Source organism: Xyrauchen texanus, chromosome 17, assembly GCF_025860055.1.
Source record: "Xyrauchen texanus isolate HMW12.3.18 chromosome 17, RBS_HiC_50CHRs, whole genome shotgun sequence".
Classification (NCBI taxonomy): Eukaryota; Metazoa; Chordata; class Actinopteri; order Cypriniformes; family Catostomidae; genus Xyrauchen; species Xyrauchen texanus.
The window spans coordinates 37,190,716-37,204,356 of NC_068292.1; the positions used below are offsets into that span (position 1 = coordinate 37,190,716).

Here is a 13,641-nt window from a genome sequence, read left to right on the forward strand (position 1 = left end):
AGTCCATTTTGCATTTAAAACACATTCAATCTGCAGAGAACTTTGAATAGTAAAGTGTTGGCATAATGGCTATTTGTCATTTTTCATGAGTCACATATACTTAAAAAAAATTAGGCACAACCCATGTATGAAAGCTCAGCATTAATCAACTACACATTTGAAATGTAAGCAATTAATATGCCATATTTGGACACTGAAGCCACACTTAAAATATATGAATGTTTTTGCATTATATAAGAAATTATTTATATTTTGTTATATAATGACACGGCCCACGTACAACAAAATTAAAAAAAGAAGTACGGAAATTAAATAAGGTCCAATGAAATATGGTAGAGGCTAATGTCCCACCCATTTGCTTCAGCACACATCACCCCAATACATGCCCATATCACTCATAGCATTATATACATTTAAGTACTTGCTCTAACCACTCGAAGCATCTTCTGCATTTAACATGTTTAAACCTAAACACTCACAGTGTTTTATGCATTTAACACATGCTTTAATTACTCAAAGCATTTTATGCATTTCGAACCAGGCTTTAAGGACATGTATAACAGTTTAAACAATAAAATTCTCATTGCACATGTTCACTTAAATGGAAAACCCTCTGGGCTATAAATTATTAAATTAGATATGATTAATACTAATTTACGTACCCAGGTCTTGCATGGGTGCAAAAAACTTGCTCAAACTCCACACATGCAATCAATATGCAGCCAAAAATGATCCATAACAAACACTCAATTTTAACATACAACTTTTCTGAACACTTATTTAATGCAATTTATTAGAATTTTGTGTAAAATGTGATATATACACAAATAATTATCAACCGATGAATGACAAGTGATTTTCTGGTACCAAATTAGCAATTTAGCATGATTATTCAAGGATAAGGTGTTGGAGTGATGGCTGCTGGAAATGGGACCTGTCTAGATTTGATCAAATATTACTTTTTTCAAATAGTGATGGTGCTGTGATCAGTTGAATGCCACTTTGGTGAATTAAAGTACTAATTTCCTTCTGAAACAGTGAAATCTGTACATTATTCCAAACTTTTGGCCACCAGTGTGTATATATATTTAGTATATATATATATTAAAAAGACATTAATTGTCTGTTCTGCTATTAATTACAGTATTTACAGTTCTATTTTGAATTTGATTACAAAATAGATGTGAAATATTTTGTTTTATATTGAGTTTGTATTTTAATGCATTCACAGTTACAGACAAAACATTTCTTTACCTTTGAGGAAATAAAATACTACCAGAAAAATTCAGCAGATATGCATTGTCTTTGAAACTATGCATTCCATGTATTTCAAAGTATTCATGTGATATATGTGACGTATGAAAATCATGAGCACTGCCTGTTTTTAGTTCAGTTCTTCTATTCTATATCTGACTGCCCCTTTGCTACTTTTGAGCAGAAACCAATACATCTTGTTGGGAGTTTTAGCCTTAAATTTACATCCCACTCTGATTTAAAACCCTCTATTTCCTCATCATGCAAGTTAGTTTATAAACATACCCATAAATAATCATATTAGTATTACAGTATTTGACATTCTGTTGTGTTTTACACTACCAACAAAGTTCTTTCCTTTCTGAACAAAATTATCTTTGTGAACGTGTATTTATCACTTTGTGGGGACCAAATGTCCCCATAAGGATAGTAAAACCCGAAATGTTTGACCTTGTGGGGACATTTTGTTGGTCCCCATGAGGAAAACAGCTTATAAATCATACTAAATTATGTTTTTTGAAAATGTAAAAATGCAGAACGTTTTCTGTGAGGGTTAGGTTTAGGGGTAGGGTTAGGTTTAGGGGAGAGAATATAAAGTTTGTACAGTATAAAAACCATTATGTCTATGGAAAGTCCCCATAAAACATGGAAACACAACATGTGTGTGTTTGTGTGTGTGTGTGTGTGTGTGTGTGTGTGTGTGTGTGTGTGTGTGTGTGTGTGTGTGTGTGTGTGTGTGTGTGCGTGTTTTTGTGATTTACGAGGACAATTTTGTAAGTTACAAACTGGTAATTACAAGGTTATTATGCTATAAATGTGATTTATGAGGACATTTGTAGTGTCCCCATAATTCAAATCGCTTAAAAATCATACTAAACAATGTTTTATTGAAAATGTAAAAATGCAGAAGGTTTTCTGTGAGGGTTAGGTTTAGGGGTTGTGTTAGGTTTAGGGGATAGAATCTATAGTTTATACAGTATAAAAGTCATTATGTCTATGGAAAGTCCTCATAATGATAGGTAGACCAACATTTGTGTGTGTGTGTGTGTGTGTGTGTGTGTGTGTGTGTGTGTGTGTGTGTGTGTGTGTGTGTGTGTGTGTGTGTGTGTGTGTGTGTGTGTGTGTTGTAGCGCAGGTCCATTTGACATTTTATGTCCTTCACAGAACTCTGAATAATGAGCTGTTGACATGACGGCTTATTGTCATGGAGATCATCACATGCTTCACAACACAAAACCTCACAGCACATATTATTTACTACCTAGGTATGAAAGTTGAAAGTTTATTAACCACACATTCTAACTGTAAGCAATTAATATACAGTGTGCAACAAATATATTTGAACAATTTATCCACACTTAAAATGTATGAATATATTTGCATTTTTGTTTAACAAAATATCAAAGCAAGTGGCATTTATTTTAAAGAAATATAGCACCAATACATTTTTAAATAAGATGATTTAAAATCATAAAACAATAGATACTGTATTCTACTACTTTGTACACTTCAGCTTGTCAAACTTTGTGGAATATATCCATTTTAAAGGTTCATAGTTCACACCAAAATTAAAATTGTCATAATTTACTTACCCTCATGTACAAACACATCTTAATAGACACGTATGTTTCTAAATATAATGATGTTTGGTTGTTTTTTGAGAGTTCATTTAATGTTTCACAAAATGTTTGTTTATTAATGTCATGATGCAAAATCAATTAATTTGAAAATAAATTAAATGATGTAACTAACAGTAATAAAGGACTTGCTGAAAAAATAAAGTGATAATAACAACATATAAATACATGTTTTAAGATAAACAGTGTGAATATTGTAAATAAGATGTAGGCCTACATACATTATATATGGTTTTAAAATAAGCTAAAATCTTTAGACCACAGATCATAAACAACTCAAACAACTCCACATCTACATGCCTATTTGACTTATTATGTTTTATTGTATTTACTACAAGTAATATTTTGGTATCTCAAGCTTGGTATGTTAACATTATTTTTCAAAAAGTTGTAAACAGTTATGAATTGTAAAATAAACAGACAACAAAGTGCTATCCTGTAATGCCATTCTATTTTTATCATTACGTTTTATCAACCACAGCAGCCAATTTTTAACTGTGAGTGTTCAATTTTAGATATTCAGAATCAGTGACTGTTATATTTAAGTCAGACTGAAGTACTGAGCCGTCCTGTAGCAGACAGACTTCAATTTAGTGCAGCAGCGCACACTTTTCCAAGGATAATCTATGATGGAATTTGGGAATATAGAAACACACATGCCCTTCAAATGATCACCGGGCTCCCCATTTCCCCAATGTGTGTAGCTTGAGTTGTATATGCTCACGTTACCCTTCTGCCAGTACCAGTCTAATGTGAACAGACTGCGCCGCAGTCCAATCCAGAGGTCCTCTTGTACTTCTTGACTATCCAGAAAGTTGGCAATCTGCATTTGGGCCTCTGCAGTGTTTGGAATGATCAGCTGGCCTTTTGTGAAAATGCAGTTTTGATGGGATTCAACCCAGGTCATGGGTGTTTGAATGATTTCAAACCCAGTAGAGTGCAATAAACAGCCAAGGGGGTCTACATGCACACAAACATAACACTCAGTTTTTAAGTGCATAGGAAATATGTTCAGCACACAAAGCAATTAAAGGGATAGTTCACCAAGAAATGAAAATGCTGTCATCATTTAATCAACCTTATGTTATTTGAAACCTGCACCACTTTCTTTCTAAAACGGAACACAAAACGAAACATTTAAATGAATATTTTGATCACTCTTTTCAATGCCATGGCAGTGCTTCACTTTAAAACTTAAAAAAGGGCCCAATAGTATCAAAGTAGATGTGACTTGTGCATCATATTCTAAGTCTTCTGAAGACATACAACAGGTTTTGTTGAGAAACAACCCTGAATTTTTGTAATTGCACTTTGAGAGAAGTTTGTTCACTGGAAAACTTTTTGCTAAGCACTAAAAACAACACAAATTCTCACGTGAATACGCATGCCATGTGTAAAGGGATCAATGGAAAGGAGGAGGCGAGAACCGGCTTTTCAATATAAATAATAGTTTAATGATAAACTTAAAAGACAACATAAACACACATGACGGACATGTCCGCTAACGATCTCTCTCTCCCGCATGGCCCTCTGCAGTCAGCCTTTAAACCTCACGGAGGCATAATTAGCCTAATACGGGACCAGGTGTGTAGTATCATGACCCGGCCCCGCCCTCCACCCTGCCACATTCCTCCCTCGTTCTCTCAGGCTGGGGAGCCCCCGGCCTGATGTACATCCCCCCCACCTTTCCCTGGGGGGAGGGCGCGCCTTCCGCGCTGTCTGCCGGCAGGTCATCCCCATCTACCTGGACGAGGGAGGGGACAAGGGGAGGGAAACATAAATAATTAAAATGGGGGGGTACTTCCTGTAACAGTGTAGTACCCCCCAAAAAACTGTAAAATTTAAAAGAGGATAAAGGCCAACGCAGAGCGACAGTGAGAGAGAGAGAGGAGAGAGAGAGAGAGATGAAAAAAAAAAAAAACTCTTACATGCCAGTTCTCCGATACGCCACAGCTTGTTCCTCGGCCACTCCTCCACCCTTTATCGGACGACAGCCGCGCCTCTCCGGGCGGATCCGAGGCAGTCCTCCAGCCCCTGGCGGACGGAATGCCCCGCCGCGTTCTCGGGGAACAGAAGGGGTCTCCCCCGCCCCTGGCAGTGGTCCCCTCGCTCCAGGCGGTCGCCAGTGAGCCCCTCCCCGCTCGCGGTCGGCGGTCTTAAACCCTGCCGCGTTTCAGCGGCCGGTAGGTGACTCCTGCGCCCCTGGCATGGCCCTGACCGCTCCAGGCGATCGGCTTGGAGCCCCTTCTCCCCTCGCGGTCGGCAGCCATCGTCCTCGTTCAGGCGGCTGGGCTCCTCGTCCCCTGGCAGATGGCTGCGGCTGCTCCGTTGAGGTGGACGGTAGTGGCGAGAACTCTACTACGGCGTATCCCTCCTCCTTCCTGGGCTTCGGCACAGTGTAAAGGGATTCAATGAAAGGAGGAGGCGAGAACCGGCTTGACGATATAAATAATAGTTTAATGGTAAACCTAAAAGAAGACACAAACACACACGACGGACATGTCCGCTAACGATCTCTCTCTCCCGCACGGCCCTCTGTAGTCAGCCTTTAAACCTCACGGAGGCATAATTAGCCTAATACGGGACCAGGTGTGTAGTATCACGACCCGGCCCCGCCCTCCACCCTGCCACACCATGTAAACAAGCTTCTCTGATACAGCTTCTGTGCAAGGCAGACTTGGAATATGATGCACAAGTCCCATGAACAACTTTTATAATACTTTTGGGTCCTTTTTCAACATGGGAACACTTGGGAATTCGGAATGTTGCTTCCGAATGTTCCAGTACCTTGACATCAGACGCATTATTCCAGTACAGGGTAGATTGAGTACCCCTAGTGGCTTGGGTCGGCGAGTTCCTCTGCTGAACTGTGGACCCATGAGGGCTAGGGAGGAATCAACCAGGGATCCGAGAGATGGGGTCCCCTGAGAACAAAGGCGCACTATTTTACCTCGGCTGAGGGAAAGGGCGCTAGGCGCAAGCAATTCACCCGGCCAGTTCGTCAGCGTGTTACCGAGTTCTACGGGATCGGACCTGAGAAAACATGGGACTATACTGACTCAACTCGGAGATTGTAGAATCTCACGAAATTGTTAGGTGTTGCCCACCCTGCTGCTATACAGTTGTCTGCTATGGAGGTGCCCCTGGCCAGTGCCCACGAGGACGCAACATTTCTGGTTGAGTGTGCTCGAACCCGCAAGGTGGGAGGGCACGGCCTAGGTGTGATAAGCCAATGAAATGGCATCGACAACCCAGTGGGCGAGCCTCTGTTTGGAGACAGCGTTCCCTTTCTGCTGTCCCCCGAAGCAGACAAAGAGCTGCTCAGAACGTCTAGAGCTCTGCGTGCGGGCCAGATAGATACGCAAAGCATGTACCGGACACAGCAATGAAAGGGCTGGGTCTGCCTCCTCCCGGGGCAGCGCTTGCAGGTTCACTACCTGATCTCTGAAGGGTGTGGTAGGAACCTTGGGCATGTAAAACTTGCAGGTCCAAGATTGATCGTAAGCCACCGCCTTTCTTGGGTACAATGAAGTAAGGGCTGTAGAAACCCTTCTTCATTTCGGTTGGAGGGACAGGCTCTATCACGTCTTTGCTTTTTTAGTAAAAGAGAGGCGATTTCCTTGCGCAGGGATTTGGCATGTTCACCATATACTGTGGAAAAACAGACACCCACGAAGGGGGGCGGAGGCCTGGCAAACTGAATTGCACATCCGAGTCGAATGGTCCGGTGCAGCCAGCTTGACGTGTTGGGTAGTGAAAGCCACGCCTCTAAACTCCGTGCTAGTGGCACCAAGGGGACGAGTATTTTGGATGTACCCGGCGGGGCTTTGCAGCGGGGCGGAACAGGTAATATGGCGTCGGGAGGCAGTGGTGCAGTCCCGAGGCTTTGGTGCTGAGAACAAACTCGAAGCACTTACCTTGCTCCACGCACCCGGCAGGGGCGGGTTCATGACTGAGGAGGAGGTCCGATGTTGGCGTCCTCTGGACTCGTCTGAACTGGCTGGCCTGGGCCCGGGTTGAGGTGGAGCAGTGTGTTTCTTAGCTGCCGGGGGACGCCCTCGGCGAGCAGACGGGGCATGGCCCGGGGCGGCAGGTTTGCAGCGGGCATGATGTGAGAGATGGCCTCTGTCTGCTTCTTCGCCGTGGAGAACTGTTGGGCGAAGTCCTCGACGGTGTCGCCGAAGAGGCCGAACTGGGAGACAGGGGGCATTGAGGAAGCGAGTCTTGTCGGCTTCACGCATCTCGACCAAGTTCAGCCACAGTTGACATTCCTGGACCACAAGCGTGGCCATCGCCTGCCCGAGCGACTGCACTGTGACCTTCGTCGCTCTCAGGGCGAGGTCGGTTGCTGAGCGCAGTTCCTGCAGCGTGTCGGGATCAGGGCCACCTCCGTGCATATTCCTGAGTGCCTTGGCCTGGTGGACTTGCAAGAGGGCCATGGCATGCATCTCTCGGTCAGCGAGGATGTTGCCCTACAGGGGAGTACAGGGCAGCCCCGCCAGGTGGTAGGGTTTCCGGGGCATAGGTGGAGCGCAACTGCCCTATCCACCTTGGGAATCGCCGTGTATCCGCGGCGCGCTCCGCCGTCGAGGGTGGTGAGAGAGGATGAGCAAGTGGCGGTGTGATGAGTGGAGAGGGGTGCTTTCCACGATGACGTCAGCTCATCATGCACTTCCGGTAAAAACGGGACCGGGAAGGGGGTGGGGGCGAGGCTGTGAGTGGCGCCCGAACCCCAGGAACCAGTCGTCCAGCCGCGATGGCTGTGGGGAGGATGGAAGGTTCCAATCCAAGCCCACACTAGCGGCAGCCCGGGAAAGCATGTCGGTCATCTGCGCATCGGCCTCAGCCTGGGCGTGCAGGCCCGAAAGCGGCAGCCCAAGGGAGTCCTCTGCGTCAGATACCGCACTCTCCGATGCAGCGGTGAGCTCATCCACTTCGGGCTCGAGAGGATAGGCAGACTGGCTGTGAGGCGAGCCGCTGTTACCTCGAGCACAGACGGGAGTCAACGAGTGTGCCGGGGGACGAGTGGTCCGAGGGGGCGTACCCGGCGGAGCTGCACCCACTGCCATCCCCAAATCGCCTCCATCGCCAACCGCATTGTCCTCAATCCCGTGGGAAGAAGGAGAAATGCGGGGGGCGGCTGGAGTGGCTTGCTTTTTGTTGAAAGCAAGCCACGACCGTAACGTTGTCATGGTCATGTTCTCGCAGTGAGAACATGAACCATCCACAAACGCAGCCTCGATGTGATCGCTGCCCAAACACACGAGACAACGCCTGTGGCCGTCTGAAGCGGAGAGCACTCTACCGCATCCAGGAACAACACAGGGGCGGAAAGGCATCTTGAGAAAGACACGTCCTGAAAAGGACGTTCAACGCCCCTGTGTTTTGCTCTTTTAGAGGAAATTACTCTTTTAATAAAATCACTCTTTTTGAAGAAACTCTTTCTGAGTTTGTCTGTGCTGTCGAAGCGCCCAGGGCCAAGAATGCACAGCCGTGCATGAAGGAGATAGCCGCTGTTGTGCGCCGTCAGATCCAACAGCATGCAGAGCGTCAGAGGAATAGCAGGAACTGGTGTGTAACTCGCAGCAAACTGCATACATGACCATCGGCTCCGAAGACATTTTCTGAATGAACTCCCGTATTTTTCCCGCTTAAATACCCGTATGTCCGGGGGCAGACAAAAACACTTCCTGCTTTGGCCACTCTGGGCAGTTTCGGTTAGCACAGATGGAGTTTAGCATAAGAAAAGTCAACCTACTGTTTCCGAATTCACTGTGAGATCAATCCAATGCATCAGCATTTAACATTTTTGATGAACTGACAACATGACATCATATTTCCTTTAATACTATTTATAATAATAATACAGTAAAATTTAATACAAAGTATGATTTTCTCACAGTGCTGGTGAGTTCATGGTTCATGGTGACGGTCGGGGACTTGAGTGAATGGTTTGATCCGGGTAAAATTAACCAGGGTTTTACTAAAGTAATATTGTAGTAACCATGTTTTTTGGCAGAAGCCACAGTTTTAATGCAATGAACTGTTGTGTTACTACAGTAATATGGTATTACACTTGGTGTAAATAGCCTCTGCCTTGGAAAAAAACATCTTTCCAAAAAACTTCCAGAAAATGAGCTGTGGAAAATTCTGTGATGTGGGAGCTTTATACAGCTTTATAATGTGCATTTCATTAAAGAGACAATAAGTCTTTCACTCACTGCCTTGCTTTCATTCCTGTCAAATATCAATGCTGGCCTCTACTGTGAATATGTCTATTGTACTGAAAAAATAGACCATGATATTCTGTAAAAAATTTCCTTTTTGTGTTCGCATAAGAAAGAAAGTCAAACAGGTTTGAGTACATTGTGATTGAATTTTCATATTTTGGTGAACTACTTTAATATACAGTGGCCTAGAAATGTAAATGGATACAAAATGTATGAATGGGTTGCATTATATAACAAACGGTCAAACCAGGTGCATTTAGTCAAACTTTAGTGCATCATACTTGCACTAAAAATCACTTTGGGACCAGTTGGTTGAAGGTACTTGCAAAAATGGCTTAGAAAAGTGAAGTTAGTTTAGAGAAAAGTGTGACATTACCATAATGTTGACTGCCATAACATTAGCTTTTTTTTTCTTTTAAAGGTTGCAATGAGGCACTTACAATAGAAGTAAATTGGGCCAATTTGTGAAGGGTTTACAGGCAGAAATGTGAAGCTTATAGTTATAAAAAGCACTTACATGAACTCTTCCATTAAAACTTGTGTATTATTTGAGCTGTAAAGTTGTTTAAATGGTCGTATGTACGGTGGTTTCAGGGTACGTTATTACGTCATCATGGCAAAGAACTTTACATGGAAAATGTTAGTAAGTGATTTCATCGCACTAAAATTACTTTAACATTTATTATTTAAATCTTTTGGATTGGGCCCCATTCACTTCCATTGTAAGTGCTCCACTGTATTTCTACTGTAAGCTGTTTTTTTTTAAGAAAAGTTTTTTTTTTTTTTTTTTTTTTTTTGTGGTAATCAACATTATGCCACAAATGCTGTCGATTGAGCTTAACTTGTATTGAATATCCCTTTAAGTGTCCAAAAGTATCACAATACTTTCTGAGGTCACTGTATTTGTGTTGAGATGTGAGAATAATACACTAAACAATACAAGAAGAACAATAATATGAGCATATCTGTGATGAGAACAACAAAAACAAACAAACAGAAATATGTTGTTGACCTGGTTGAGTCTTCAAAGCAATAGCTGGGCCTCCGTAAGGAATTCCACTCGTCATCCTCTCAAACATGTACACTCCAATTCTTGTGGATGGATGCCAGATGGTGTGTGCCCCATCAAGGATCACTGATACAGAAGAGTAATCTGTATTGATGATGGGGCTCCACTCAGTGGATGAGAGCAAATCACTGTCTATGTACACATCATCCCTATAGAATGTTTCAGCTATCACCAAGACCTCACCCTGTGTCGACTTGAACTGCACCATGTAGCACGCACGAAACATGTTAAATGGGATCAGTTCAATGAAGAGGCCTGGACTGACAAGTCGAACGGAAGCAGCTTTAGAGGTGTAGATGTATTGGGAATCTGACTGCACAGATGGGAGGGATAGGGTATTTGATGGATAAGGTTCAAAATTACTGGGTTCTAAATTCCAACCACTGTAAAGTGTAATGTTCATTGTGGATGTCACATGTAGCCAATTTGTGCCCAAGTTGACCACGGAGGGCACAATAAATTCATTCCTCCACTTGAAATCAGGACGAAGTTGATTCACCACCATGTTGCATCTGCAACTTTTTGTTTCTACACATGGGTGGGTAAGCAGTACAGCCACTTTATAATCGGCTTCTATGGTGATTTCCGAACCATTGATTGGAAGTTGGACAAGGCCATGAGGCTGAAGTATGATTACCGTGTCCTGAAACTGTTGCCGTTGAATTATTACCTGGTTATTCAGACCTTGTGAGTTTATAATGATCAGCCTGAATGAACTGTATTTCTTGCTGATGTTTACGGACATTTGACTGAAGGTAGAAATCATCTCACTGTAATTCAGAGAGGGGATGGTATAAAATGTATCAAGATTTTGTAAAGGCTGAACCACATTTGTCTGCACACTATCTCCTCGCTGACTGACTGACTGTACCACAATGTAATATGAACCTTGTATCACAACAGACTCGTAGGATTGACCGAATTGATATTGCTCAACTTCCACAGGGAGGATCACAGTTTCAGTGCATCCTGATTGCAGAGTACTATTGTATATTAACATTCGATTGAAGTAAACGTCCACTGAAGTGTCATTATAGAGGGCGGTGATTTTCAGATAATTCGATGGATAAAGTGGATAGTAGGAAGCAATGTTCTCCGGGAATGCCGTGATGAAGTAATACCCATAGTCGCTCAATGACTGCCCTGTCAAATCAAGAGTTACTAATGTCATCAATGATTTCTTCACACAGGTTGTTATATTTTATTCAGCCAACTAATCATTAGGCTCTATTAGAATGTAAACACTTCTTTCATTTAACACATTAATTTACCCCAAATGTATTTGGACACTTAAGCCACATGTAAATATTGCCTTGTCATTATATAACAAAATATCTCAAATAAAGTGGTCTTTATTTTAAATGTTGCACAAACACACTTTTTAAGCAATACATTTCAAGAAGATTATTACAATTCAAATAAATAATAATAAATGGTTCAAAATGAAGACAAAAGTATTTGGTCATTTCCTGGTCGCCAAACATTTTATAGACCATATCTACAGTTAATATGAGGAACTACACCTGTGGAGGATACCTGCGAGAATTGACTTCCTATCCGCTTCAGAAAACCTTGGCATTTTGACCACACTCACTGAGAGCAGGCGGTATACAGTATAATAAGTAAGTAGCCATTCACATAGGACAAGATCTTGCGTTAAAAACAGCTAAAATGAGCGCTACAGAATACATGAGACTTAAGTTAAGATCAACTGACCGCATTTGTGGCATAAGGCTCCATTACCATAAAAAATAATTTCTAGGCTATTCCCTTTATTTATAAAAAATAAAATAAATTAAAGTCACAGTTACAGTAACAATGGAAGTGAATGGAGCCAAAGAATAAACATTAAAATACACAATTTTAAAAAGGATTGCCAAAAGACTTTATATAGTCATGTCATTATACAGTGTTTATCAGATTACAAGGTCTACTGGCAGTAAGTTGCCTGTTGTAATATTGGATACAACTTAACACAGAAAAGGTTGGTATTCAATTTTATACAACTAAAATCATGTTCACACATCTAATGTTTGCATCTTGTGGCTATACTTGAGTATTTTAAAGTATATGGACTGGCCCCATTCACTTCCATTGTAAGTGCCTCAAGTGTCACAATTTTTGCTTTTTTTTTTATAAAACGAGGGATAAGTGGAACTTTTTGTGGTAATCATTATATATAATTGGCACTTGCCATGATATTTTGTTATCAATGGCATTTATACACTTCAAAAGTGTGACTCGAGTGTCCAAATACTTTTTGAGACCACTGTGCTGTATGCGTAGAATGGATTGATACACTGAGAAAGTTAAGAACACACATACTCACCTTGGCAAAACATTGCCGCAACCAACAGAATAGTCAACATGACTTTTTGGCCTTGTGACACCAGCATATGGAGCTGATTGTAGTCACCAAGCTGGTGACTGTATGATCATCTGTGAATGGGAACAAAGGACCTTGTTTTTTATTTTTTTAAATGTTAATTATTTATGATTGGTTTGCATTTACACCAATAGTGATTGGTACATTTTATGATCTTTCTCTCTCTCTCGCTCTCTTTACTGGGATTTTATACCTTTGTAATGGAAGCATGACAGGTGCATCTGTTTTCATATCAGTAAAATTGTTGTAACAAAGTATAAGTTAAAGTAAAGAATTCTGTAATCATCACATTCAACATGCCTTTTTTTTTGTTAGTTCACCAAGGCAGGGTTCATTTACTAATAAAGTTTGGCTAAATGTGAACTTTATGAACACATAAGCAAATAACAGGAGTCAAGTCAAGTGGTTTTTGAGTCATACTTTGAAGCTAAAGTCCGGTCTCATTTAAAGCTGTTTTATTTACTGGATCCCATAAAAGTGATTGGCCCTACATTTACAGATTAGGTCAAACAAAAAAGAAGTGATGTAAACATATTGTGAAGAGTTTCATAGTACACATCATACTATTTGGATTCATATTAGACAATTAGTATTGTTCAATAGTGAGTCATTTGGAAATAGTGTTTGGACACATATCTAAATAAACTAATCTATAGATTTATTTAATATTCATCAATGACATTTTAAGAATGATTTTAATTGCTTTCATGATTTTAATCAATCACTAATTATTTAACTTCTGAATGCGTGAATATGCTCAACATTTCATCATAAAATGTTGATTTTCTTGCAGACTAACAAAACGTTATTATGATTTTCATCATAATGCAAAAGCATCATGTAGCTGCAAAGTTGCTTTCCAAACAATTGACTTGAAATGTACTTTATAATTATGTTAAATCTTGATGTATTAATATTAGTAAATCACTCTCTCAATCCCTAATATATATATATATATATATATATATATATATATATATATATATATATATATTCTTTAAGTAGCTTCGAATAGGCTTACCATAGAGATATTCTTACCTGATCAGCGTAATCACAACCTCCTTC

The 13,641-nt window shown here is 41.2% G+C and overlaps 1 protein-coding gene across 1 annotated transcript; it reads right to left on the reverse strand.

Annotated features, from left to right (window-relative positions):
- Nucleotides 1-2,521: 2,521 nt before the first annotated feature.
- Nucleotides 2,522-13,641, reverse strand: LOC127658358 (uncharacterized). Its single transcript, XM_052147607.1, has 4 exons — nucleotides 13,615-13,641; nucleotides 12,520-12,629; nucleotides 10,134-11,333; nucleotides 2,522-3,851 (listed from the first exon to the last, which is right to left on the reverse strand). Exons 2-4 carry the CDS (start codon nucleotides 12,584-12,586, stop codon nucleotides 3,433-3,435), a joined length of 1,686 nt encoding a protein of 561 aa, XP_052003567.1. The 5' UTR covers nucleotides 12,587-12,629; nucleotides 13,615-13,641; the 3' UTR covers nucleotides 2,522-3,432.